Genomic DNA, 24,321 nt, shown 5'->3' on the forward strand with positions numbered 1-24,321 from the left:
GCTCTAATTCCACATTAGAGTGGAATTAGAGTCTCTAATATTAGGAATAAAGATAATGAAAAATGTATTTACCCCTGCCAGATATTATATGATATGTACATATGTATTTTTAAAGAACTTTAGGGATGGGCACACACATCAGTTAACTTGTAAATTACAGACTTTGGGTGATTATGATGTGTCTAGGTCCATTAATTGTAATCAGCGTACCACTCTGGTGAGGGCTGTTGGTAATGGGGGAAGTGATACCTGTGTGGGGACGGGGAACACAGGAAATCTCTGTACTTTCCTCTTAATTTGCTGTGAACCTAAAACGTCCCTAAGAAAATAGTCTTTAAAAAATCAGGTAACTAATGGAGGCCTCAAGAAACCAAGCTTCAAGTATTTCAGAACATTTACTGTGAGAAATAATACCAGAAAGAGAATAATGGGATGAGAAATAGAGCTGGGAAATAAAGGCATAGACACATAAAAAGATATCTGGTAGACAGTAACTGGAGACTCAAAAGCTGATAAGTCACCTGCTAAGTGAAGACTGTCCTACTCTGGATAAACTTGATCTGTGCTGGCTCACCCTGATGGGCTGAATTTTCTTAGGCATAGTGGAAGTTGAGGAGGTGGGCAATCTGAGGGGGACTCGTTCAGTGAAGGTGAACACACAGAGAATGGTCAGTGACTACGCTGTGTGTCTATACATGTTGGTATCAAAGAGTTGGCTTCTGAGCATATGAGGCACCTGTACAGTTGTGTTTGTTGAGCAAGACTATGGAGAACCTTAAAGGTTGAGTGAAAGACTACAAGAATGCTAGGGAAGTGAATGTCAACAAAACCTACTAACAACATAAGCAAAGGAGATGTTGGAGTGATGGAGACAGCATTTTCCCAGTGACCTTAAAACCATAAACAATACCTTGCACTGAAGTCCTACTCCATTTGGTTTTACATCAATACGGCTTTCAGGGACTCAGTGTTTATATATCCATATATCATCACCATAATCACATACCTTGCAGGCATTGGATTCCAGAAGCAAGACTGCTTTCACAACTCAGACAGCAGCCTCTCAGACTGTTCTCCATAGATCAATTTTAGTTTCATGGGATTTAATTTTAAGAACCTTAGGTTTTCATCTTTCGCACTTCAACAACACTGAAAAAAGGCTTCCAAGTTCTGATTTACAGAATTATTGTCACTGTCAATAAAAGGAATGTGCCTGACACACCAAAATCCAGTTTAATTACTTCTGTGATGTCTCCTGCGGCTGAGAGGAAATGATATTTCTTTGACACTGTTCTGTTTTTAATTTAGTAAGATGGAGCACTTGCCCTGAATAGGACCTTGGAGAACAGATTTGTGATGGATGCCATGGAAGATGGACCCCACAGTTTCAGAACACAGCTTTACTCTGAGGGTGTGATGACTGCATGAATCCAGATTCTTCATTCTGGACTCCTTCATGGGCATTTGAGGGATCATCAAGGATTTGACATAGAAACACAGCTAGGATATTTATGCATCAAGTCATGACCCGGATAAGTTTTGCAATCATATTCAAAGGCTTGCTTTTAGCCAGCACTATTCCCAATGTCAGTGTTGTCCTGAGCTGCTGGAATCCAGATGAGACCCTGAAAGGTTCCCAACAGGAGATGCCAAATATTAAAATACACCCTGCACCATTTGAGTGAGGAAACCCAGCAAAATGCATTCTTTATTTTCCGCTACATACTCCATCTGTTTCTCTCCCTAAAGGGTCATATGTTATACATTTATAAGAAGCATTCACACCTACGTAAACAGTTTCCACTGTCCCTGTCAAACACAGCCTCCTCCCTGTTCATGACCCATTTTTTTTTTTAAACATCCTTCTACATCCATCCACTCATCCTTTTATGAAACTTGTTTCATTCTGAAATCATTTCAAGTTAAGAAACGCCTTTGTACCTTCCTATCTACCAAATCCTGGGGAGATTAAGCCTCAGGCTCTACAGGTCATTTTCTGAGAGATGTGAATCTAGATCATTAGGGTCATTAAAATCATATACTCCATAATACCGAGAGCCTGAAACCACCTTTGTACTTTATGCTGCTGGAGAATGCTACCAGAGAAGTAACGATGTATAAGAGCACCGAGCCACAGAGCAGACCATAATTCCTCCCCATAAAAGGTCCCTACACATTTTAATTGCCACAGTAAATCTCATTAAAGAAACAGAATACTTTGTTTCGGGAAGGAAAAAGGATTGCTGGACTAGGTGTATTGTCTTCATGGTAATATTTTTTCCCTACAACTAAAATTATTCGTTAAAGCAAGCACAACATTATTTTTATCATGACCTTTCTTTGCACACTTCCTCAGAATCTTTCTTTCTCTTTCCTACAAATACAAGCAGGCTTTGATCTTGACTACTAATCCTGTAAACACTTTCCATGGTTTGGGCTTCATGCATTCTCTCATGTCATACCTGTGAATCATTCAAAGACCTTAAAAGACTACACCGCTAACCTCTGACTTCATTTTTTTTTTCCTCCTTTCCACCTTAACACCACATAAAGAGAAACCTGAGATGTAATCATCATCATCAAACACTTGATACCTATGCAGTGATCAACACAGTTCTGAATTTTTGCTCCTCCTTTCCCATAATATACGTTGTGACTCTGAGTCAAAGAAAATAAGCTTGGGAAGTATTTTGCCTGACTTCACTATCAAGTATTAAATTATTATTTTTGAGAAACCCAGGCTGTCACGGAAACATCACAGAAAATTCCCATCTCTATTTCATAATCAGTATCTTTTTATAACAGAACTGAAAGTTAATGACAGTAGGCTTTAAACAGCTATGAATTTTTAACTTGTCTTTGGAAGCAGAAGTGAGAAGTTAAGGAGAAGAACATGTTTCATGCAACACAATGCTTAACATTATATGTAAGAATCAAGAGTCAGATGAGGTTGGAAAAAAAAAATTTACAATGTTAAGTATCAGTCATTACCAACTTCTCTGGGGAATTTTGCATCTGGGGAATTTCAGAATCTATCCCTTTCTGGGGAGAATTGTAGGTGCAGGTAAGAATATGAGCTTGAAGTTAGACAAACTTACATTCAAATTTTCTCTGTGAAAATTACTAGCCAAGGGAGGGAGGATAAAAACATCCTGTTAGAATTTATTCAGGAAAGACAAATTGGGTGGCAGGGGAGGCAAAGTCCTCCTCTCCTACCCTTTACCCCTTTTTATCCCCATGAGAAACAGTTTCCCTCTGTAATCAGGGTAATCTGCATTTTTGAGCTCTGATAGGTATCCATGAATGTGTTGGCAAAGAAAAGTTTTTCTCATATGCAGAGCCTGGCGTTACGTGGGCAGGGCCACCCATAACCCAAGCGACCAGAGACAGCAACATACGCGGGACTTGGGGAGGTAGTGGAGCTGCTAGGACAAGTGTCAAAGATTGTGCTAGCCTTCGTGTTAAGCAAAGGAAGCTGTATTTTGTTTAAGAAGATTTGAAAAATGGGGGCTGATGTTACTCTGGAGACCTGTTATCAACATGGTTTGCACGCAGCCCCCTGACCCCAGCTGCAGAGCCATGCCACAATTGTGGGGACCTCTCACACTGGGCTAGAGCTCAAGGTGTCTACCACCACATTACACTTTAGGATTTCTTTATTAACTATTTAATAATGCCATACATTTTTATAAGGTTAGATTGTTTGTTTGAAAGCCATCTGTTTACATTCCATATTCCAATAAAATTGTACTGGTATTGGTAGCAAAAAAAAAAAAAAAGAAAATTACTAGCCATTTTAGCATAAAGAAGATATTTAAACTGCCAAAGCCTCGATAGCCTCACTTATAAAGTGAAAATAATATCTTGTGAATATTGAAAAGACAAGGTTTATAATATATAAATAATATGCATATGCTACTTATTATGTGATTCACATTAAAATATCTTGGTGTGATCCACATAAAAATATTTTGTAGTTCTTCTTAGGCACTTAGATATATTCATAAGAACAAACTACATAAACAACTTATGCCTGATCTAACCAATTCCTTCCAAATTCAGTGACAATTTTATTCATTTTTTTAATCAAATATCTACTTCACAAGTTCAGTTCAGTTCAGTCACTCAGTTGTGTCCGACTCTTTGTGAACCCATGGACTACAGCACGCCAGGCCTCCCTGTCTATCACTAACTCCCAGAGTTCACTCAAACTCATGTCCATTGAATCAGTGATCCATATCCAACCATATCATCCTCTGTCTTCCCCTTCTCCTCCCGCCTTCAATCTTTCCCAGCATCAGGGTCTTTTCCAATGACTCAGCTTACTCTTTTTAATCTTATACTCCTTTTAAAAGTTACCTACATGAACACATGTATACCTGTGGTGGATTCATTTCGATATTTGGCAAAACCAATACAATATTGTAAAGTTTAAAAATAAAATTAAATTAAAAAAAAATTAACTAGAAAAAAAAAAAGTTACCTACAATAATCAGATTCCATAAAGTTGGAAAATTATCTAACATTTTACTCTCTTCACAGACTTTCTTGGTTAGTAAATAAATATTAAACTATTCATTGTTTATAATTATTTGGTATCTACAGGCTTATGAGAATTTGCCATGATAAATTTTTGGTTTGTTCACAAGGGTTTTTAGTGTATCAATTCTGAGGAAGCAAAATCCAAAGTAAAACCCAAAGAAATTAAGTTTGAAATGAGCACCTCAGATTCAAGCAGTCTCCCACCCGAGCCTAGATTCTGCACCCACTGTGTTGCCTGAGCCAAATGCACTCACACAAAAAGAAAATTATTCAGACAAAGACTAGGGTCACAGAATTCTCTGAAATAGCACCGAGTGAGAACCCAAATCACATAAACCCTTAAGGATACTTAACAAAGGTGACTGGTGAAAACTTCCCTCCATGAGGCGGAGATCCAGTGGGTCCTGGTGGGACATGACAGTATTACCACATCAAAGGCCACCTTTGCATTTATAGAAGGCCTGTGATGGAGAGCATCCATGTAAGAGCCAAATCAAGGTCCACAAAGTCAGATTTTAAAGCAAGCCAGAAAATTTAGAGAGTACTAGCAGAGGTAACAGGCCTCCCGGATCGTTCGGTTGGTAAATAATTCACCTGCAATGAGGGAGACCTGGCTTTGATCCCTGCATTAGGAAGATCCCCTGGAGAAGGGAAAGGCTACCCACTCTAGTATTCTGGCCTGGACAATTCCATGGACTCATGGGGTCACAAAGAGTCAGACACAACTGAGCGACTTTTACTTTAATTTCAATTTCAGCGGAGGTAAAAAACAAACAAACCAAAAACAACAACAACAACAATTAGACCTTCTTTTTTGACTTCTGGTGCCAAATTGGCACCAGTTACACAGAGCAAAAAGTCTGCTTAGAATCATGGATCATTCAGCTGCTGAAAAATATAGGGAATTAATCTGGGTAATTTAAATACAGAAATAGTCTACACTCTACTGTTTGGGGCTTTTCTTCCCACTTAAATTTTCTTATATAGATACAACTTAAAACTGTCATTTGATCACCCAATTGCAATATGAAGAGAGACTAATGCTTCTTTTTATGCATTTACTTTTATGATGTCTATTACCAACCAGAAGAACAAAGATAAATTTATATAAAATAGCAGAAGATAGCACTTCTACTATATAATACATTTCTCTATCATACATTATGCTTCCTGTTCTGTCTTTTATTGCATTTTCTGACTCAGTATGAACAATATTTTAATCCTTTATGGTTTAACCTAATACAGGTCTGGCACTAGATAGTTTTTCTAAAGCATTATAGTAAATATTACTTATGAATTGCTTTCAACAAGTTCTGGGCTGCCATTTATTATAGAAATGCTTGAATGATTCAAGGTTAATAAGATTCATCATACTCACAATGAGGATCTGGTTGTGGACACAGCTAATTGCTAAATTTTATTCAGCCATAAATGGCATCAGTAGGAAATCAGCTCACAGCTGAATACTACTGGCAGCTTTACATGGGAGAGAAATAATGTCACTTTGATTCAAGTTATTTTTATGTATGTTATGATTCATTTACAGTAGTTCTGATATTGATGCTCAGATGCTGGGTATTAGATTTTCTTTTCAAAGAACAAAAGAAGGTGAGAAACAAATCTGAAGATATTTTAAAATGTCATGGTAACAAGTCACAGACAAATGTTTTTCATTCTTATCTTTCAATGAACAATTCTAATTCTCATACAATAGATACGACAAATTCCTATCAGAAGGATTTTCTTTTGGCAAAGTTTAGAACTCTGAAAATAGTCTTTTAATGGCAGTGCCCACACCTTCCTAGCACCAAAATAACAGCACTATGATGTATTAATCCCTCATGGTAACAGGCACCATTGAAGCTGAACTGTAATTTGGCACACAACATTTCTATACTAATGTAATGTGACAGTGTTATTATGTTCGCTATTTTCCGTGTGATCATAGCCATATTCATCTTCCCCAATCTGACATTAAATTAGCTGGTGTGGTTACATTCTATTCTGAACCACAGGGAAGATACAGAAAAGGATTATTGTAGCACAGTGGTCTGATGATGGTGTGGATGTGCACGCAAGCACGGATAGGTGATATGCAGATTTAATGCAGTGAATGTAAACTCTTAACACGCATCTGGCATGCAGCATGCACTCAGAGAGCAGTTACATCCAAGAGAAAGTTCACAAACATAAGTGATAAGTGCAAAAAACAGTTGCTCTAAGATTTCAGAAGAGGGAAAGCAGACCCAGCTCAGAGGACCTAGAAGTTTTCATGAAATGAAACAGTTTAGGTAAAGATTAAAAAATGAAATTACATTTCTTCAAGCAGATATAGTGAAAGGAATGCATTTTAGGTAGAATGGGTACATTCCCTAGGAGGAGAAACTAGCATAAGCAATGGTGAAGAAATGGGAAAAATGAAATGTTGCTCAAAACTGTGGGTTAACTGGCAGTACCATGCCATATGGACAAGGCTTTTTTCAATAGATAAGAATAAAAAATGAAACCTACGGTCAGACCATGGAGGTTCGTGAACTCCAAACTGGTGAATTTGGAGAGAGTACCGTCAGCCACTGAGGACATACTAGAAATCCTTACGGAAAATTCACGCATCTAGTCAACATTGATTTAGTGAGTTACTACTATCACCAGTACATGTAACATGTAACATGCACATAGGTGCAAAACACTGGGCTGAGCACACCTCCCGCCCCAAAAAGAATTACTGTTCCTGGGAGATAAGACCAAATACAAGTCACTATAAGGTAGGAAATGATGGCTAATAAAATAGCATAAACAAAACTATAGAGGTCAAAAGGGGGAAAGCATTTTCTCTTTTAGGAGAGTCAGGAAGAGCTGGCGATATTTAAACTAGGGAGAACAGGAACAAAGAACAAAACTGGAGGCATAGGATGGACTGGATGAGGGAGGGATGAGAAGGGGGAAACTCAACCAGATATTGCTACAATGAGCCAGAAAAATTATATTGGGGAGAAAGAGGAGAGTGAAAAAGTTAACTTAAAGCTCAACATTCAAAAACGAAGATCATGGCATCTGGTCCCATCACTTCATGGGAAATAGATGGGGAAACAGTGGAAACAGTGGCAGACTTTATTTTTCTGGGCTCCAAAACCACTGCAGATGGTGACTGCAGCCATGAAATTAAAAGACGCTTACTCCTTGGAAGGAAAATTATGACCAACCTACATAGCATATTGAAAAGCAGAGACTACTTTGCCTACAAAGGTCCGTCTAGTCAAGGCTATGGTTTTTCCAGTGGTCATGTATGGATGTGAGAGTTGGATTGTGAAGAAAGCTGAGTGCCGAAGAATTGATGCTTTTGAACTGTGGTGTTGGAGAAGACTCTTCAGAGTCCCTTGGACTGCAAGGAGATCCAACCAGTCCATCCTAAAGGAGATCAGCCCTGGGATTTCTTTGGAAGGAATGATGCTGAAGCTGAAACTCCAGTACTTAGCCACCTCATGCGAAGAGTTGACTCATTGGAAAAGACTCTGATGCTGGGAGAGATTGAGGGCAGGAGGAGAAGGGGACGACAGAGGATGAGATGGCTGGATGGCATCACTGACTTGATGGACGTGAGTCTGAGTGAACTCTGGGAGTTGGTGATGGACAGGGAGGCCGAGTGTGCTGCAAATTCATGGGGTCGCAAAGAGTCGGACACGACTGAGTGACTGAACTGAACTGAAAGTATGGTATAGATATGGAAGAATTAAGGAGTACATGCAGCACCCTACACACATGCACAAACACATACACCCTCAGAGCAATTATTTTTGTCAATTGAGTAGGTTATTTGATGGCAACTTTCCAGCAAAGATAGGGCTTCACAAACACTTTTCTTTAAAAATAGCCTTTGGCACCACTTAGCCTAAGTACCACTTTTTTTGAAAGATTCCTTCAACTTCATTAATTAGTATGATTTATCCAAGATTACACTTACAAGGGAAAAAAGTATTCCCATCATCCCATTGTTAATTATGTCTCCAGGCTAACATAAATAAATTTTTCTAGTTACTCTAACTCTATGAAACTTATCAGAGAGCTGACATTTGTAAGGTCTGTGGGGGATTGGAGTGGGGGAATCTCATTTGCAATGTGCTGTGTTCTTTCTCTCTCCTTAAAAAATAGTTTTCTTTCTATTTTCCATTCTTTTTTTAATTTGTTTGTTTTCCACGCAGTTGACAGCTACAGTCACAGAAATTAAGGATAAATATCTAAACTGGAGAAGAAAATTTCATTAAGAAACAAAATGTCATATTTTGCTTTATTTAAAAATTAAAAGTCATCCTCTATACAGAAAAGGAGCTTGTTAAAATGGAATCACACTTGGCTTATGTGTACAACTTAAAGAAAAGCAGTGAGATGCAGAGATAAGGTTTATTTTGATCAGTTTAAAGAGTGAAGAAACTGCGACATACCACATTTGTTGCTTGTTAACTGCATGTCTTCAGGATAACTGTCACTAATGTATAATAGTGACAACTTCTACAAATAGATATGAAAATAAGATTTGCTTTTAAATATTGATCTGTACCCACATAACCTCACCACCAAAACACCAATGTATAAACCAGGAAAACTACTTCACATTCCCAGAAAACCCACAAAGAGGTAATGATTTAATCAAAATGCATGTATTCTGAGAGCCCTCCAAAGTCATTTTAATGCGGATTTGTGCAAAAGGCATATCAGGAGACCTATTTATTGAATGACAGTTACCTTATTTACAAGAAAATAACAAATAGCCTTATCATTGTCATCACCACTACTATCACCCAAGAGCAGCATTCAAATAATTTTCTGTAAAAAATGACCTGAAGACAGCATGATACTTAAGGAAGGATCTCGATATTCCTTTAGGAAATGTCTAGTAAATACACTGGAGACAGAAATGGCAACCCACTTCATTATTCTTGCCTGGGAAATTCCATGGACAGAGAAGCCTGGCAGACTACAGTTCATGGTGTTTCAAAGAGTCAGACACGGCTGAGTGACTAACAACAGCAACAACTAGCAGATAAACAGAGAAAATTAAATTCTTTATACTTAACTCATATACGAGGATACACAATCTGACACAACCGAGAGACAACCATTGTGTAAAACATGGAAACTAAGCACAAAATTTGGCAGATAAATTCTTTGGCAAAATGCAAAATGGTTCCATGAAAAAAAAAGAAAAAAAGCACTCAGCTACATGTGTCAGGATCATATTTAGTGTTTTTAAACCGTCATAATGAAATCACAGCAAATTATCAGTCTTCTGTTTGTCCTTGAAAGTAAGCTGGTTTTATTTTCTCTGGGGCAGGAGCAACTGAAAGAAGTTACTGTTCTATTTATATCCAAACATGTGTTTATTAAAAGGATACATAGATTATTTGATTTGCTTTACTCTAGGTACATATAAGTAATTATTGAGTCTTTACATAAGGTTATTTATATAACTCCAAATGTGGCTTAATGTTTGTAGGAGTGATTTGATTTTTTGAAATACAGTGTTTGCAAATGTGTAATGGTTAGTATATGTGCTTGTGGCTTCAGGTTTCTTGTAATTCTTGTAATTGAAGGGGTCACTGGTAGGATGAAGACTAAATAGTTCTCCTTCTGTTGTGGTGTGATCTTTACATGCCTCCTCCAAGTACTGTTTACTTTGTATTAGTCGCTTGTTCTTCCTATATTCACTGTCAGATAGGAGATGTAAAAATGGCTAGGAAATTGTGCTATACTGCTGGGCTACAACAACTCAGTTCAATAACATATTTTAGTTTGACTCCATCTTCAACACATACACATGAACAGTCTCAAATATATAAAGGTCAAAATGAACAAACTCTAGTCTTTCTTTAAATCCATACTCAAACTCAGCTTTAACTTGGAAGCCCAAACCTTCAATCATCTCACCTGCTCTCCCATCATCCCATCCTAGAGCTTTTCTTAAATGTAGTAGCATTTACAACATAAGTATGGAACTCTATTTTACAACAGAAGGCTTTGTCAGATATATTTTCTCAATAGAGCAGAATGCCATGATTTGTAGGAAACCCTTTTATCATATTGATGAAGTACTGTAAAGCAGTACTTATTGGAAAGTTAAGAAGCAGAACTTCATCTCATACGCCAGTTAGTTTGGTCTCAAAATTCAGACTGCTATCACATAAATTAGGCTTTCACAGATATTCCATAATATATTGTGAATGCTGTGTTTCTTTACCATGCTTATATTGTGAGACTGAAGGGGAAATAACACAAACACAAGTGGCTAAAATATAAGGGAGAATAATTGAAGGACAAAGTTTAAACATACTGTCTGTTAACTTAGATAGTGTGGGCTTGAAAAGATGTAGAGAGAGAAAAAAATAACAAGACCTGTTAATTCACTAAAATTCCAGCTCTCAAGATATAATCTTATGAAATTAAATATTACTTAATAGAAACCAACATGAAGGCTCTTTCAAAAATTAGGGAAGAAGTGTCATATAAAACAAAGGAAAAAATTATTTTCAACAGGGTATTCACTAGCAGTTCAAAAAATTCCAACAAAGAGTCAAAGACCAAAGGATCAACCATTATCACAGATTTTGGCAAATGGCATCCTTGATCAATACTTTAGTATTTCAAAACTGTTCTTTCTGTAGGATCAAATGCTTCTCCTGGTTACAACCATTGAACTTATTCATGAATAATATAAAGACTCTTAGCTTTAGACTGGGGTATCAAGTAGTATCTGGAAGCAAAGACAAGCATCAGTACACACGCAGGTACTTACGGTCATTGCAGAGCGGTCCGCTGAAGGAAGTCATGCTACAGTCACAGCTGAAGCCATCCCACTGCTGCAAGCACACACCTTGGTTGGAACACGAGTCCTCCTGGCAGGTTGTGCTAGGCCCTGAAAAACAATCCAAAAGAAACTTGGGTTCTTTAAAAAAGTCAAAAATGTGTTACACATGAGCAAGGTCACACACAGTAGTTGCCAACACCTCAAATTACATGACCAAACTAGTCTGGAAAGTTCTAGTTCACACACCTGAATTAGGAACAGAGAAGCTGTCATATGAAGGTTTTCTGGAATTTCAAATATAGGACAAAATACGTTATAATAGTCAACTAAACCAACAAATAGTAAAAGCAAGCACATAGCTTCCAGTATGATTATGGTAGCAGGTAATCTCATTCCATCTTCAATAACTCTCTCACTGTTTGGATTTTAGAAAAATGCATGGATCTCCTTAACTTCTAACCAATGGGGAGAGACACCATGAGAGATGGAGATTACAACTTTCATGAAACTGAGATAAAGATTGGTAAAAAAAAAAAACTGAAGAGAGTTGTGCAAAAATGTCCTGCAAGTTTCTAGAAGTTTTCCTGCAGAAACTATGAATAAAGTTATGACTGTTGGTGTTTTGGATAGGTATGTTGGCAAGTATCAATTCACATGCTTTAACAATTTCATGCAATCAAACATAAAATTAAAAACTGTATAAATGACATGCCCCCATTTAACATACAAGAAAAAAAATGCTAGTCTATTTCTAAAGAATCATAACTAGAACACTGAAAAACAAAGAACTGAAAAGAATGATCAAAGCATTAAATGTAATTACTCTACAAACATATTCAAGACTGAAAGCCTTTATGCAAACTATGCTACAAAATAAAATTTCTTACACAGCATTCAAGAAGGGAAAAATTAAATCTATACCCAAATAATGGTTACTGCAAAAATATAAGGTATGTTATTTTGAGGTTTCCACTGTGTATTATGGGGTTTCAGTCTTGTTTTATACACACAGGGCTATCTACCTTGCAAGTCAGCTTTCATCAATGCAACTTTGTCAGCAAAATAAAAAAAAAAAAAAGCAAAATATATTAAATGTTAGTAAGCAATACTGAAATGGGCAAACACAGAAGATTCAAAAAAGCATGCTGCTGTAAAGGGGGAGAGAAATGCTATGTAGAGCAAACAAATTAATAATTAACAGCCATAAATCTTAAGAGAAGCCAAAAATGAGAAAGCGATAATTGATTAGAATTTCACTACATATGTATTCATAAAATGGTTAATTGAGCCAATGACATGTAATGAAGGAAAATTAACAGGGCTTTTGCATGTTTTCCTCTCTTGGATAGATATGAATGCATTGCCAGAATGACTGCACTGCTTAGCTAAAGCATGCAGCCCACTTATCATGTGTAGATACAATGTATACGATAGTCATTATCAGACCCTTTCTATTTTTTCCCCCTCTGGGTCTTTTCTCTTGCTATTGCAGTTAAAGTTTAAAACCAATGACAGCCATTCTCTGCCGACACTTGGACCTTACAGTGAGATCAAACTATCCAAACGTAGACAACATCATTTAGAGTAGATGAAAGAAAAAGTAAAGAATGGAAGAAGCAAATTGCAATATAATTCCCCATCAAGAAAATTCCTTTACAAGATTGCAAGGTGGAGTATTTATCTTTGCTTTTACCAGACGAGGTATTTATTGCTTACAGGTCTCAGAGTTACATCTATATTTTCCCTATCTTTATAACTGTCTTCAACTCTCACAAACTGCCCTGTGAATATTTAATACAGAAGAACCTCACTAATAAGGGTTATCTTAGAGATGGGTGGAAAGGGAATAACATCTACCTCAATACCTTTAGAGTATAAACTGAAGATATTTTCTAGCAAACATAATTTTAGGTTTTATGAAAACACAAAAATAGATACCAGACTAATTAGATGCTATTAACACTGACAGCCTTTGAGGTAACTGCTCTAGTGAATACATGAGAGCTATCTGTAATTAGATTTTGTACAAACTGATGTTTTAATAAATGCCAATTTTAAACATCCTCCTTACAAATATATTTTTATTAGAAATTCTGAGTCATGGTATTCTTCATAAAATGTATTGAATGTAGCCTAAACTACATGAATATTCACAAATTTAGAAATCATAGTATTGTAACTACTAATTGTATCATCATAATCATAATCAGTATAGTAATAATAATAAAAATAATAGTTGCTTTTAATAATAATAATAGTTTTTCTCACTTATTATATCAAAGAACCAAGGATCACTAAATTGCTCAGTTTTTGTTGTTTTTTTCCAGTCTGTGAGAGGTAAGATCTTTATTCCATGGTACTAAAGACTGAAAATAATTAATGGTTGTTAAAAAAAAAATAAAATCTCAAAGCAGTATTCCGTAGTGCAGTCCTTCCTGAGCACAAGCCCAGCTTGGGTCAGGGGCTGTGTTATCAACAATACTGTTCCCCTGACTTGCTCAGCAGAAGAAAAGAACAGGAACAAGAACTGACGAGGAGCCATGCTTTTGCTTTTATCTTTTTGTTTTTGTAAAAATTATCAGAAATAGAATTGCAAAATAATGCTAAACTCTAAAAATGGTAAAGCTGCAATTTTGAAAAATAACCTGCCTCTCCATATTGTACAGCAGCCACTCAGAGTGTCTGCCAAGTCTTTATGTGAGCATAAAGATATGCTTTATTATTATGTTTTTATTATCACAACAGTTTTTTTATATTTTCAGGTATTACAAGAGAATTCAGGCCTATGCCTGACAAGTCACATTTTTCAAAGAACTCACCTTCTAGAACAATATTTAAACACTGACAGGCATTTGCATGAGACAAAGCCCTGAATTTTTCTTTTTAGTTTTATAATGTTCTTTCTATTTTATCACTGAATAAAAATGGGAGCAAGCCACAAAGACTTTTGTACTAAGTGTTTGAAAATAAGGATATTTTTGAAAAGGAAAGGAAAGTGAAGGTAAACGACAATGTCTGGAAACCAAAGAAACAATAGAAAAAGGTGCTTAGGTGTCTGGGATTTCAAATAAGACAAAGTTGGGCTCAAAGCTTCCATATCTGCTTACTTGCTGTGTGACATTAGAAAGATCACGTTACATATGTAAGGCTCAAATTGTTTTTTAGTTCAGTCACTAAGTCATGTCTGACTCTTTTGCCACTCCATGGACCGTAGCCTGCCAGGCTCCTCTGTCCATGGGTTTTCCCAGGCAAGAATACTGGAGTAGACTGCCATTTTCTTCTCCAGGGGCTCTTCCTGACCCAGGGATGGAACCTGCATCTCCTGTATTGGCAAGCAGATTCTTTACCACTGAGTCTCCAGGAAAGCCTCAAGGCTCAATTTACTCCTTTAAAATAATCCAATAATACTTAGCTGTTAGAGTCTTGAGAATTAAATGAAATTGCATATATGTAAACATTGTTATCAGTGCTTGATCAATGGTAGCTTTAATAATGAAGCATTTCTGGAGCTTATAATGCAGTTCAAGAGTTGAATGTTATGAGTCAATGCACATGTCCAAAAGCTGTTTCACTGACTCCATGTACAGAAGTTATCTTGACTCAGTATTGAGCTTAATTGAGTCTGATTATTGGTGCATTGCCAGTCTCTATGCCTTTCCAGGCAGTAATTTTCAGAGTTTGTTGTAAGGCCAAAAGCATCAGCATAAGTTAGGAACTTACTAGAAACATAAGTTCTAGAGTCCCATCCTAGATCTACTGAACCAGAAACTTTGAGGGTATTGTCAAGTGACATGGGTTTTAACAATTCTCCAGGTGCTTTTAATACTTGCTCAGGTTGAGAAACATTAATGTAAAGGGAAAAGGACAATGTAAGCTCCATCTGCAAGCTAGCACGTGTCATGTAAATAAAATCAACTATTACTCATTGAAATAAGTTAGAGAGAAAGGCAGCAAGTGATTATTATGAGAAAACCAGTGGCTTCTCACATGAAAAAAGCTTAGAAATGTGTTGATCTTGTTGGGTGGACATGGTGGAAAATCATGGGAAGATATTCTTAAGTGATGTCAAATTTATACTATCTCTGTTAATATTAATATGGGGGTTTAGTGATTCTGATGTGATTTGAACTCAAAACCCCTTAAGACAATCATCTTTAGAGAAATAATTCTAGAATATCTAGAAATTGATCATGAAAAACCAATGACAGGCACATCTGAGATTATTCCTAGGGACCACAGAGAACAGAAATACTCATAAATTAAAAACTGTTAATCTTGATGTTGGAGCAAAAAAAATAGGGAAATATTAAGGCAGGAAGGCAGGAACATGTCAACATTTTAAAAATAAAGGAAAAGGGGTTAAGAGAGGGTGAGGATTATTAAAGCTCAGATATTAAAGCAAACTAGATAAAGTAAGGAAGGAAACAATGATATAATTTACTGAATGATTTCAGATGTTCAAACCATAGTTTACAATTACTCAAGAGGATTCCAATCAATCATATTAACCAATTTGCTCATTAGATTATGATGGAAAATAACACCAAATTTTATTGTAAATACACTTTCTCAATACGTTTCTCATTAGTTTTCCCTCCCACTCACCCACTCAATCACGTGCCAGTGGTGGGAGGTCATGTGTGTGTGTCTGTTTTTCTATCTTTTGAGTGTTTAGCTGTGAATGTGTCTCTGTCTGTCTGCTCCCACCATCTCTTTATAGGTGAGAAGTCATCAAGCAACTTGTAGAAAGGCCTATTTTTGAAAAATATTTTCAGAAGAGTTTGTAGTAACTTAAAAAAAATACATATATCTTCAATTATTAGATCACCTCCAAGGATCAAAGTTATGTCTCACATTTCTGTATTCATCCACTAGAGAGAATTTATTCACTTAACAATTTTACTTCCTTTTTTAAATTAATGAAAGAACAAAACACAGTTTCTTTTTGTTTTACAAAAGTGTGTTATTACAAAATATGAAATAAAGAAATATGGCAAAACATTAAAAATTAATTCATCAAAGATTTCAATTAAATAACCTTATTCTCTGGCATGATTAAAACAGTTTGAATTTCACCGGACTTTTCAGGAAAATATATGCTGCAAAGAGGAAAAAAAATGTATTTTCAAATAAAAAATGTATATGTACGTAGGTAGTTACTAAACCTAATAGCATTATTTTGGCTGAGAAGAAATGATTCATAAGCTTCTGGGGGACAGGAATTCACATGTCTTCTTTCATTTCTCCCATGTGAAATTTCATTATGAATCTAAAATTTTCAAAATGGCCCGAACTGTATTCAACATTAAAGGAGAAGCAGCAACACATTCAGAGCTACAAAATTCAGGATAATGTGATTAAATTGCATTTATGGAGGGAGAGATGGCTCAAACAATCTGAGGTGTTGAAGTGAAAATTATCTAAAATGAAAGCAGCAATCAAAAAGTACTCCTACAGATCTTAGTCTGATAGAGAACACAAAAGAACAGAAAGATACTTGAGCACATTTCTGAAATGTGGAATATTAACCTTGGGGAATAGAAGAAACCAATTTTTGCTAAAACAAACAAAATTTATGGGAGACACTTGTGCTGTCATGTAGACACAAATCATATAGTGACTTGAGAATGAATGTCTGAATGTTATTTTCTTGTTGGGTCTTACTGAATGTAGATTTCAAAAAAAAAAAAAACAGTCTCAAGTTGATTAACATTTGCTGGAATAAATATGTTTTTCTAGTTCAAATGGAGTATCTATTAAATGCTATAAAGCAAGCATTGCAGAGCTGATTATCACGCTAATGAGATGAACTATGGAATGCAAAGTAGAAAAATCAAGATCCATAGATATAGCTCCAATTTTAAATTTATTGAGCATTAGTGTAGGTTTGCAAACTGTCCAGAAAATTTAAGATGTACGGGATGAATAAGGATTTTTTAAGCCTTAAATAGAGATTTGGCCATTTGTCAGAAATGAAAATTTTGCTGGCCGGAGAGATCTGTTCTCATTTATAGGTGGAATTAGAATTATTTTGAGTGTAATAACGAAGATCTAATACCTTCACATCCTCTCTCAATCTGTCCATTGCAGAAAAGAGCATCTGAGATGAGGTCTGGAAGCCGCCCATTTAGATCAACCGATGCCAGGCAGCCTTGAAAGCCCTCCTTGGCATGGACGAGCTTTGGCAATGATTTGTACGTTTCTTTGGCCACTCCTCCTATATACAAGTCACCTGTGGGAAGACAAAAATTTGGGTCACAAAAGTAATTTGTCATTGAGTTTAACCAACAGTAGGACAGGAAAAATAAATAGTAAGGTTTATTTTTCACTAAATTAATTTTCAAAATTAATAAAATTGATAACTATTTTCTTAAAAGTAGAAAACAGTAGAAGTGTTTGACTAATACATCAGCACTAGAAGAAATTTCTAGAAGCTAGTTCCACAGAAAACTAATTAATACTGTGTGGCCAAATGGAATGAACACGGGCCATGAAGAGGCCCCTGAATTAAAATCGAAGTCATTATTTACCAACTCCATGGCTTTGAGCACTTAAAAAAAAAAAAAATTCTCTGATAGTTAATAACCTCATTTCTTAAATGGGAACAATAAAGTGTATCCTATAGGACTGTGTGAGGATTAAAAGGTAAAATAATGGAGAGCATCAGAATGAAAACATGTAGTAGATGTTAGAAGGTGCTATTATTATCAAATCTACCTTCTGCTTAGAGAATTCTAGGTTTTTCTGTTAACTAGAAGCTCAACAAATTCTAAATGTCTAATGTCTAAAATTGTCTTTTCTATTATGCTTAAATCTATTATCCTTCTTGTACCTATCTTATTCACCAACTCAATCCCATAGTAGACTGTATATACCTGAAAATGCCACCCCTTTTCAAGTATTTATTTATTTATTTTTAGGTAAAGGTGCACCACTTTGAATTCATTAAGCTGTTTTGGGATCGTTTAACAAAGCATCAATAACTTTTCCCCAATTTTATTACAGTTTCTAGTGGGACATTTTGCTTTGCTTTCTCATCTTCATGTCTCTAGGTTTGAGACTTCCGAATTTAATGAACTACTACTTTAAAAAAAGAGATTGTAATCCAAGTTTGATTCTATTCCTTTCTATCACCCTATCTGGATAGCATTGAGTAGATATAACTAACTGACTCTAGTAGACACTTAATCAGTGCAAAACATAAGGAGGGTCACCACAAATTTCCTTGATATACTACTCATGTTTTTAAGTCCTGGTAACATATTCTATTTAGCTAATTAGTTCTTTGAGTTTGCATTGTCATTTGAATTTTCTGTCTCACCTTAACCATTTTATTTAACTCTCATGACACCTGATACCGTCTCCCACTGTAACACAGAACTCCTACATTCTTAATGTTTTCCAGGCCCCTTTGTATTGTTTTCATAAGACCTGGGAGTGAGGAGAACTACTCGCTGATGCTCACTCTGGTTGCTAAGTCATGAGTAATAAAAGCCTTGGTGTCTGACCCAGAAACTGTGTCTCCTGTCACCATCCACAAAACAGTAATAAGCTATCTTGGTAAGTAGGGTAAAAAGCAACACATAGAATATTCCTGGGTTGTATTGATGAGTAAATTGAGCTTGTTTAAAGTCATTGAGCCATAAAAACTGAGAACTTAGGTCCCTGACCCACTAACTAAAGCTCAAAGTACTAAATAGGATGCCATAGATCCTCCATGATTTGTACTGACGGTACTGGGTGTGTTTACTTTTGCTACTTCCTAAATAGAAGAAAACACCTATTAATTATTAACCAAGATTCCTAATATTAAAGGATACCATGCTTTTGGTCTAAAACAGGATACTACCTTTGAAATACATGATTTTTTCTTCCACGTTTCCTTTCTCTTAGTCTTTTCTCCCACATTTCAAGTGATTGTGTTTTACTTACTTCAAAGAAGGGATATGGATCAGAAACCAAAGACATAAAGAAGTTGTGCTTATGTATTTGATCCTTAAAATTCAAGGCTTTTAAAGGAGTGAAATAGAATATAATGGCAATTACATGAGATGAGTAAAGCTTTCCTGTCCCTCATGTGGTCAAGCAGGAGAGAAAGTTGGAGGAGAAGAAGTGTGAACATAGTCATTCCCCAAAAGAGGACATAGTATTCTGATGTGGAGAAGGCAATGGCACCCCACTCCAGTACTCTTGCCAGGAAAATCCCATGGACGGAGGAGCCTCGTAGGCTGCAGTCCATGGGGTCGCTGAGAGTTGGACACGACTAAGTGACTTCACTTTCCCTTTTCACCTTCATGCATTGGAGAAGGAAATGGCAACCCACTCCAGTGTTCTTGCCTGGAGAATCCCAGGGACGGCGGAGCCTGGTGGGCCGCCGTCTATGGGCCGCACAGAGTCGGACACAACTGAAGTGACTTAGCAGCAGCAGGAGCAGTGTTCTGATGTGAGGTCTGGTGGGTGTCAAAACCTCAAGTAGGCTGAGGAAAGTAATAATGATCAGTGACATTTCCTCAAGAGAACCCAGAAGCAGCAGTGTAATCTTCAAGAAGAAAAAGCTGCAGGGTAGATTTAGACATGCTGAGAGCTTAGGGAACCTCACAGAGCTTTCTATATCCCACATGGTATGGAAGCAACAGAACAATTCCCAGAGTAGCATAGGGAAGAGCAGAAAAGGGCTGGTCTGAGGAGGGCTTCCCCAGTGGTGCAGACAGTAAAGAATCCTCTTGCAATGCAGGAGACCCAGGTTTGATCCCTGGGTCCGGAAGATCCCTGGAGGAAGGCATGGCAACTCACTCCAGTATTCTTACCTGGAGAATTCCATGGACAGAGGAACCTGGCAGGGTACAGTCCTTAGAGGTCACAAAGAGTCAGACTCGACTAAGAGACTAACACTGAGGAGGTTACGCACACAAAGAATACAGATGGTGAGTAGCAAGTCAGTCAGCACCTATGCTGTGAGTATAGATTATTTGAGACTAGCTCTTGTGCAATCTCTCTCTATTCCCAGAATATTGGAACAGTGGAAGTCTTCTACCTCCAAATAATCTAGAAATAATCCCAGGGAAATGAAAGAATGAAAAGTTCCTGAGGTTAGATATTCACTAATTCAAAGAATCAGAGCTCCAAACAGAAACCAAGGTGCGTTCTAGAAAACCAGAGACAAGTGCCCTTTGTTGCTCATCTGAGAAGTGGGCTGATTTATACTGTTAGATGTCAAATGCAAGGACCTACTTCCTACATTCACGTATCGAAATAAATTTGTTAGGAAATTTCAGTTTTCCTCTAGGCCTACTGAATGTGGTATTGGAGAACAGTGGTAGCTGAATGAAGAATTCTTGGCACTGCTTCAGGGCTGTAGAACTTAGCACTGAAAGTTATGTATGGGGAATGGCATTGAAATACGTATAATATCATATATGGAATGAGTCGCCAGTCCAGGTTCGATGCACGATGCTGGATGCTTGGGGCTGGTGCACTGGGACGACCCAGAGGGATGGTATGGGGAGGGAGGAGGGAGGAGGGTTCAGGATGGGGAACACATGTATACCTGTGGCGGATTCATTTTGATATTTGGCAAAACCAATACAATATTGTAAAGTTTAAAAATAAAATTAAAAAAAAGAGACATTGATATTAAAAAAAAAACTTTATTACACACACACACAAAGAAAGTTATATATGGGATGCTATATATATGATAATCAATTTTCCTCTTTCTTTTCAATTTCTTTATTTTATTTTTTGACTGTACCACATGGCATGTGGGATCTTGGTTCCTCAGCCAGGGGTCAAACCCACGTCCCCTATATTGGAAGCTTGGAGTCTTAACCACGGGACTGCCAGGGAAGTCCTTCCTCTTTCTGACTATAACCTCCTCGAGGATAGAGACAGTCTTTGTTTTCAATTCTCCCTTGGTGCCTAGTACTGGGCTACAAGCACAGTGAGCACTAAATACTGTCAGTCAGCTGATGGACTGAAGTCACGTAGAAAAGAATAGAAAAGAAAGAATGGCAAGGCAACACAAGGGGAGAGAGCTAATTCTAAAATGCACTTACTTCCATTTCCCACTTCCTACTATGTCCTACTTTTTTCCTATTAGGACACTTTCCCAAATAACTTTTTAAAGCTTATTGAAGAGAACTAGTAATCTTTCTCTTGTGCTGTTAAAGAGCAGAAAATATTGATTCAAGCCATGCAGGATACAAGCCTCGGACAAAGCAAGGTGGATGAGTTTGGCTTTATAAGCAGGGGATTCATTCTCATTTTCATTACTGAAGCTGCACTTAGCACTGCCACTTAATACAGTCTTTATAAACTCTTCATATAGCAGACGGTGGTCTCAAGTCCCCTGGTGGGTTTCCATAGGAAGAGAACAAAGGAAACCTTTAAGTGGCTTGAGCCCTGTGTAGCATTAGAGTTCATCGAAGATGCAGCTTCTCCATTTGATCCTTAAGGTGATGGAAGGAAAATGACCCATTAGCGCTAATGGGATCTTGAAGGCAAAATCCTGTGCATGGAAAGGAAGCTCAGCTGAGTGTTTTTAAAGATTCAGCGTGTGAATGATACCCAGGATGGACATCTAGTAACAGTAAGTTTCCTATGGACTTCAAGCTATGCTTTTACTCTTTCTTCAATCTATGAGTGACTGGTTGATTTTCATTAGTATTCTTTAAGTAGGCCATATATAGAACTGACAAGGAAATGATGGAGCTGGGGCAAAAGAAGATACAAAGAACATGTACAAAGCCAGATATATATCAAGAAACCCTGATCTGTGGCACTAGTGTGGAATTCATGTGTAGGGGGTGTGTGTAACAGTCCCCTCTCGAGAATATTATTTCTGGAATGACCTGAAATGATACCACAAGTATCTGTTTCCCAGTAGTTGGGCGGTAATGAGCAGGAAATAGTGCACAAGCTTTTTAGTTATATCTGGCTACAGACCCTGGTTCTGCCATTTACTGATTGCCTCGGTGTAGGTACATTAAGTTATACAACTTTTTCAAGAGTCAAGATTTTTCATCTGTGAAATGGGTTAATAATGCCCACCCTGTAAGGCTGTGAGAATCACTGAGAATGCATGCAAGCATTGGGTACAGAGTGTACTCAGCACACGACTGCTATGGTATGGCAGGGTTGGTGTGTGTGGTAAGAATTATCCATCGACAGTGTACCTCACTCTATGCTGACCTGCGCTGCGAAATACAGAAGAATAAGAGGTCTAAGTTCTCCCCTTGTTTCCAGTATAATTAGAGTGGTAAGATATCAACACACAAGTCTTATTTTCCTTGACTTGGTTTAGAGGCATTTGTGTACTTGAAGTGTGCCTTGCACTATCTAAGAAGCAGCTTGAGAAGATTATTTGATATACTCCATTTGAATCCCAGCAGCATTAAATCTGGTAACATAAACAGGACAGTTGTTTAATGCATATCTTTTAATTTGACGTAAATAGACTGAGACAGAAGAATTATGTGAATACCCAGGGCCAGGTTGTAAGGTTCAGGCTAAATGTGCCTGATAAAATCAGAGAAATAGAAGGACTTTATGGCCACTGATTGTAAGCTGGAATATTATGAAAGAGTTTAGATCAAAAGAAAATATAGGATGCATTACTTTGGGATAATATAAATGCACACACCAAACATGGGGGACAGCACAAATATACCAGGAAGACAAAATTAAAACAGCATTCAAGAAAGAACACAAAAGGCCAGAATAGACTAGAAAAGAAGAATGTTCAAAAGGACCATGGTAAATAATGTTGGATGAGAAAAGTCAAAGGAGAGCCTTGAGCAACATGATAGAATTTGTGACTATTTTTTTTTCCAAAGGCAATGAGAAGTCCAAAAATATAAGACATGCAGGCTAGGAGATGAGAGAATGTGAAATAGCAATAATCTGGAGAGAAGAGAAGAAATTGTATTTAACATTCAACATGTGTAATTTGAGTAGGAGTGTCCTTTAGGAATCAGATGATATGAACTGGGGACTCAGGAATGCTAGGCCTAGAAGACCTGGCTTGGGAGCCATCAACCAGAAGCAGATAAATGAAGTGGTGTAAGAAGTTTTCTCTTTTCTTTAAAACAGGGAGCATAAGGCAGTTAGAGCAAGGACTTGGAGTGCGTCTTCCAAAAGCAGAATGTAAGCATCAAGGTATAATTAGTTCTTTGACTCAGCTTTCCTGTTTATTCATATGCATTTTTTAGTGCCTCAAACATCTCAGTTTCATTTTAATTAAAAAGAGCATACATAAAAAGGACAACTGCTTTATGGATTTGAATAGCTAAAACTCTAGGGAAACTTAAGGAGGCTCCTGCAATCTCTTGTAAGTGGCATATGGGGGGAAAAAAAGTGAAACAATACACATTGTCTTACTTTCCAACTGGCCAGATTGGAGAAGTTTCTAGAGGCTTTGCTGAGAGGATTTGACCTTGTTTAGCAAAGATGGAGACTGCTAACTTTCCTCTCAATTCTTGCTCTGATTGGCTAATAGAAAAAGTACAAGTAGGCTGGGCTAGTTTCTTAGAGTTAGTCTGTAGGAAAGATGTCCTTCCTTATCTTTGGGAACAATCAAACTCCACCTTCTTCCACCCCCCACCTCCACTGATCTGTATCTTTCTCTTCAATTTTCATCTTTTGTTGCATATCCACAAGTGAACATCTGCAGGTTATATCTAGACCATGTAAGTTAACATAGGCTTTCTTGGGAAGAAAAAATAAACACAAAACTATTTTTATAACCAGTGTACCCTGTTAGATAGAAGAAAAAAATCATCTCCAGTCTCTGAAGAACAAACACTCACTTCATGCTTTTTCTGGGGAGAAAGCCGATGTTACTATTTCCTGTGATCGTTTAAATAAATGATGTTAAATTACAGAAAGCAAAAGCATGGGAAGTTGTTAATATTTCTCTAACACATTTGAGCTTAAGAGGAGACAAATGGAAGCTTTAATAACAAAGCACACACTGGATTGAA

General features: G+C 37.1%; 1 protein-coding gene across 17 annotated transcripts in view; it reads right to left on the reverse strand.

Annotated features, from left to right (window-relative positions):
• The window catches only part of NRXN1 (neurexin 1), a 1,221,129-nt gene that overhangs the window by 575,920 nt on the left and 620,888 nt on the right, over positions 1-24,321 (reverse strand). For all 17 annotated transcript variants that reach the window (XM_061432330.1, XM_061432331.1, XM_061432328.1 and 14 more), the window contains 2 exons: positions 17,400-17,573; positions 11,330-11,449 (listed from right to left, as the gene is read on the reverse strand). In XM_061432330.1, the coding sequence (XP_061288314.1) occupies positions 11,330-11,449; positions 17,400-17,573 (294 nt within the window). The remainder of the gene's footprint in view (positions 1-11,329; positions 11,450-17,399; positions 17,574-24,321) is intronic.

Source organism: Bos javanicus, chromosome 11 (genome assembly GCF_032452875.1).
Source record: "Bos javanicus breed banteng chromosome 11, ARS-OSU_banteng_1.0, whole genome shotgun sequence".
Taxonomy (NCBI): domain Eukaryota; kingdom Metazoa; phylum Chordata; class Mammalia; order Artiodactyla; family Bovidae; genus Bos; species Bos javanicus.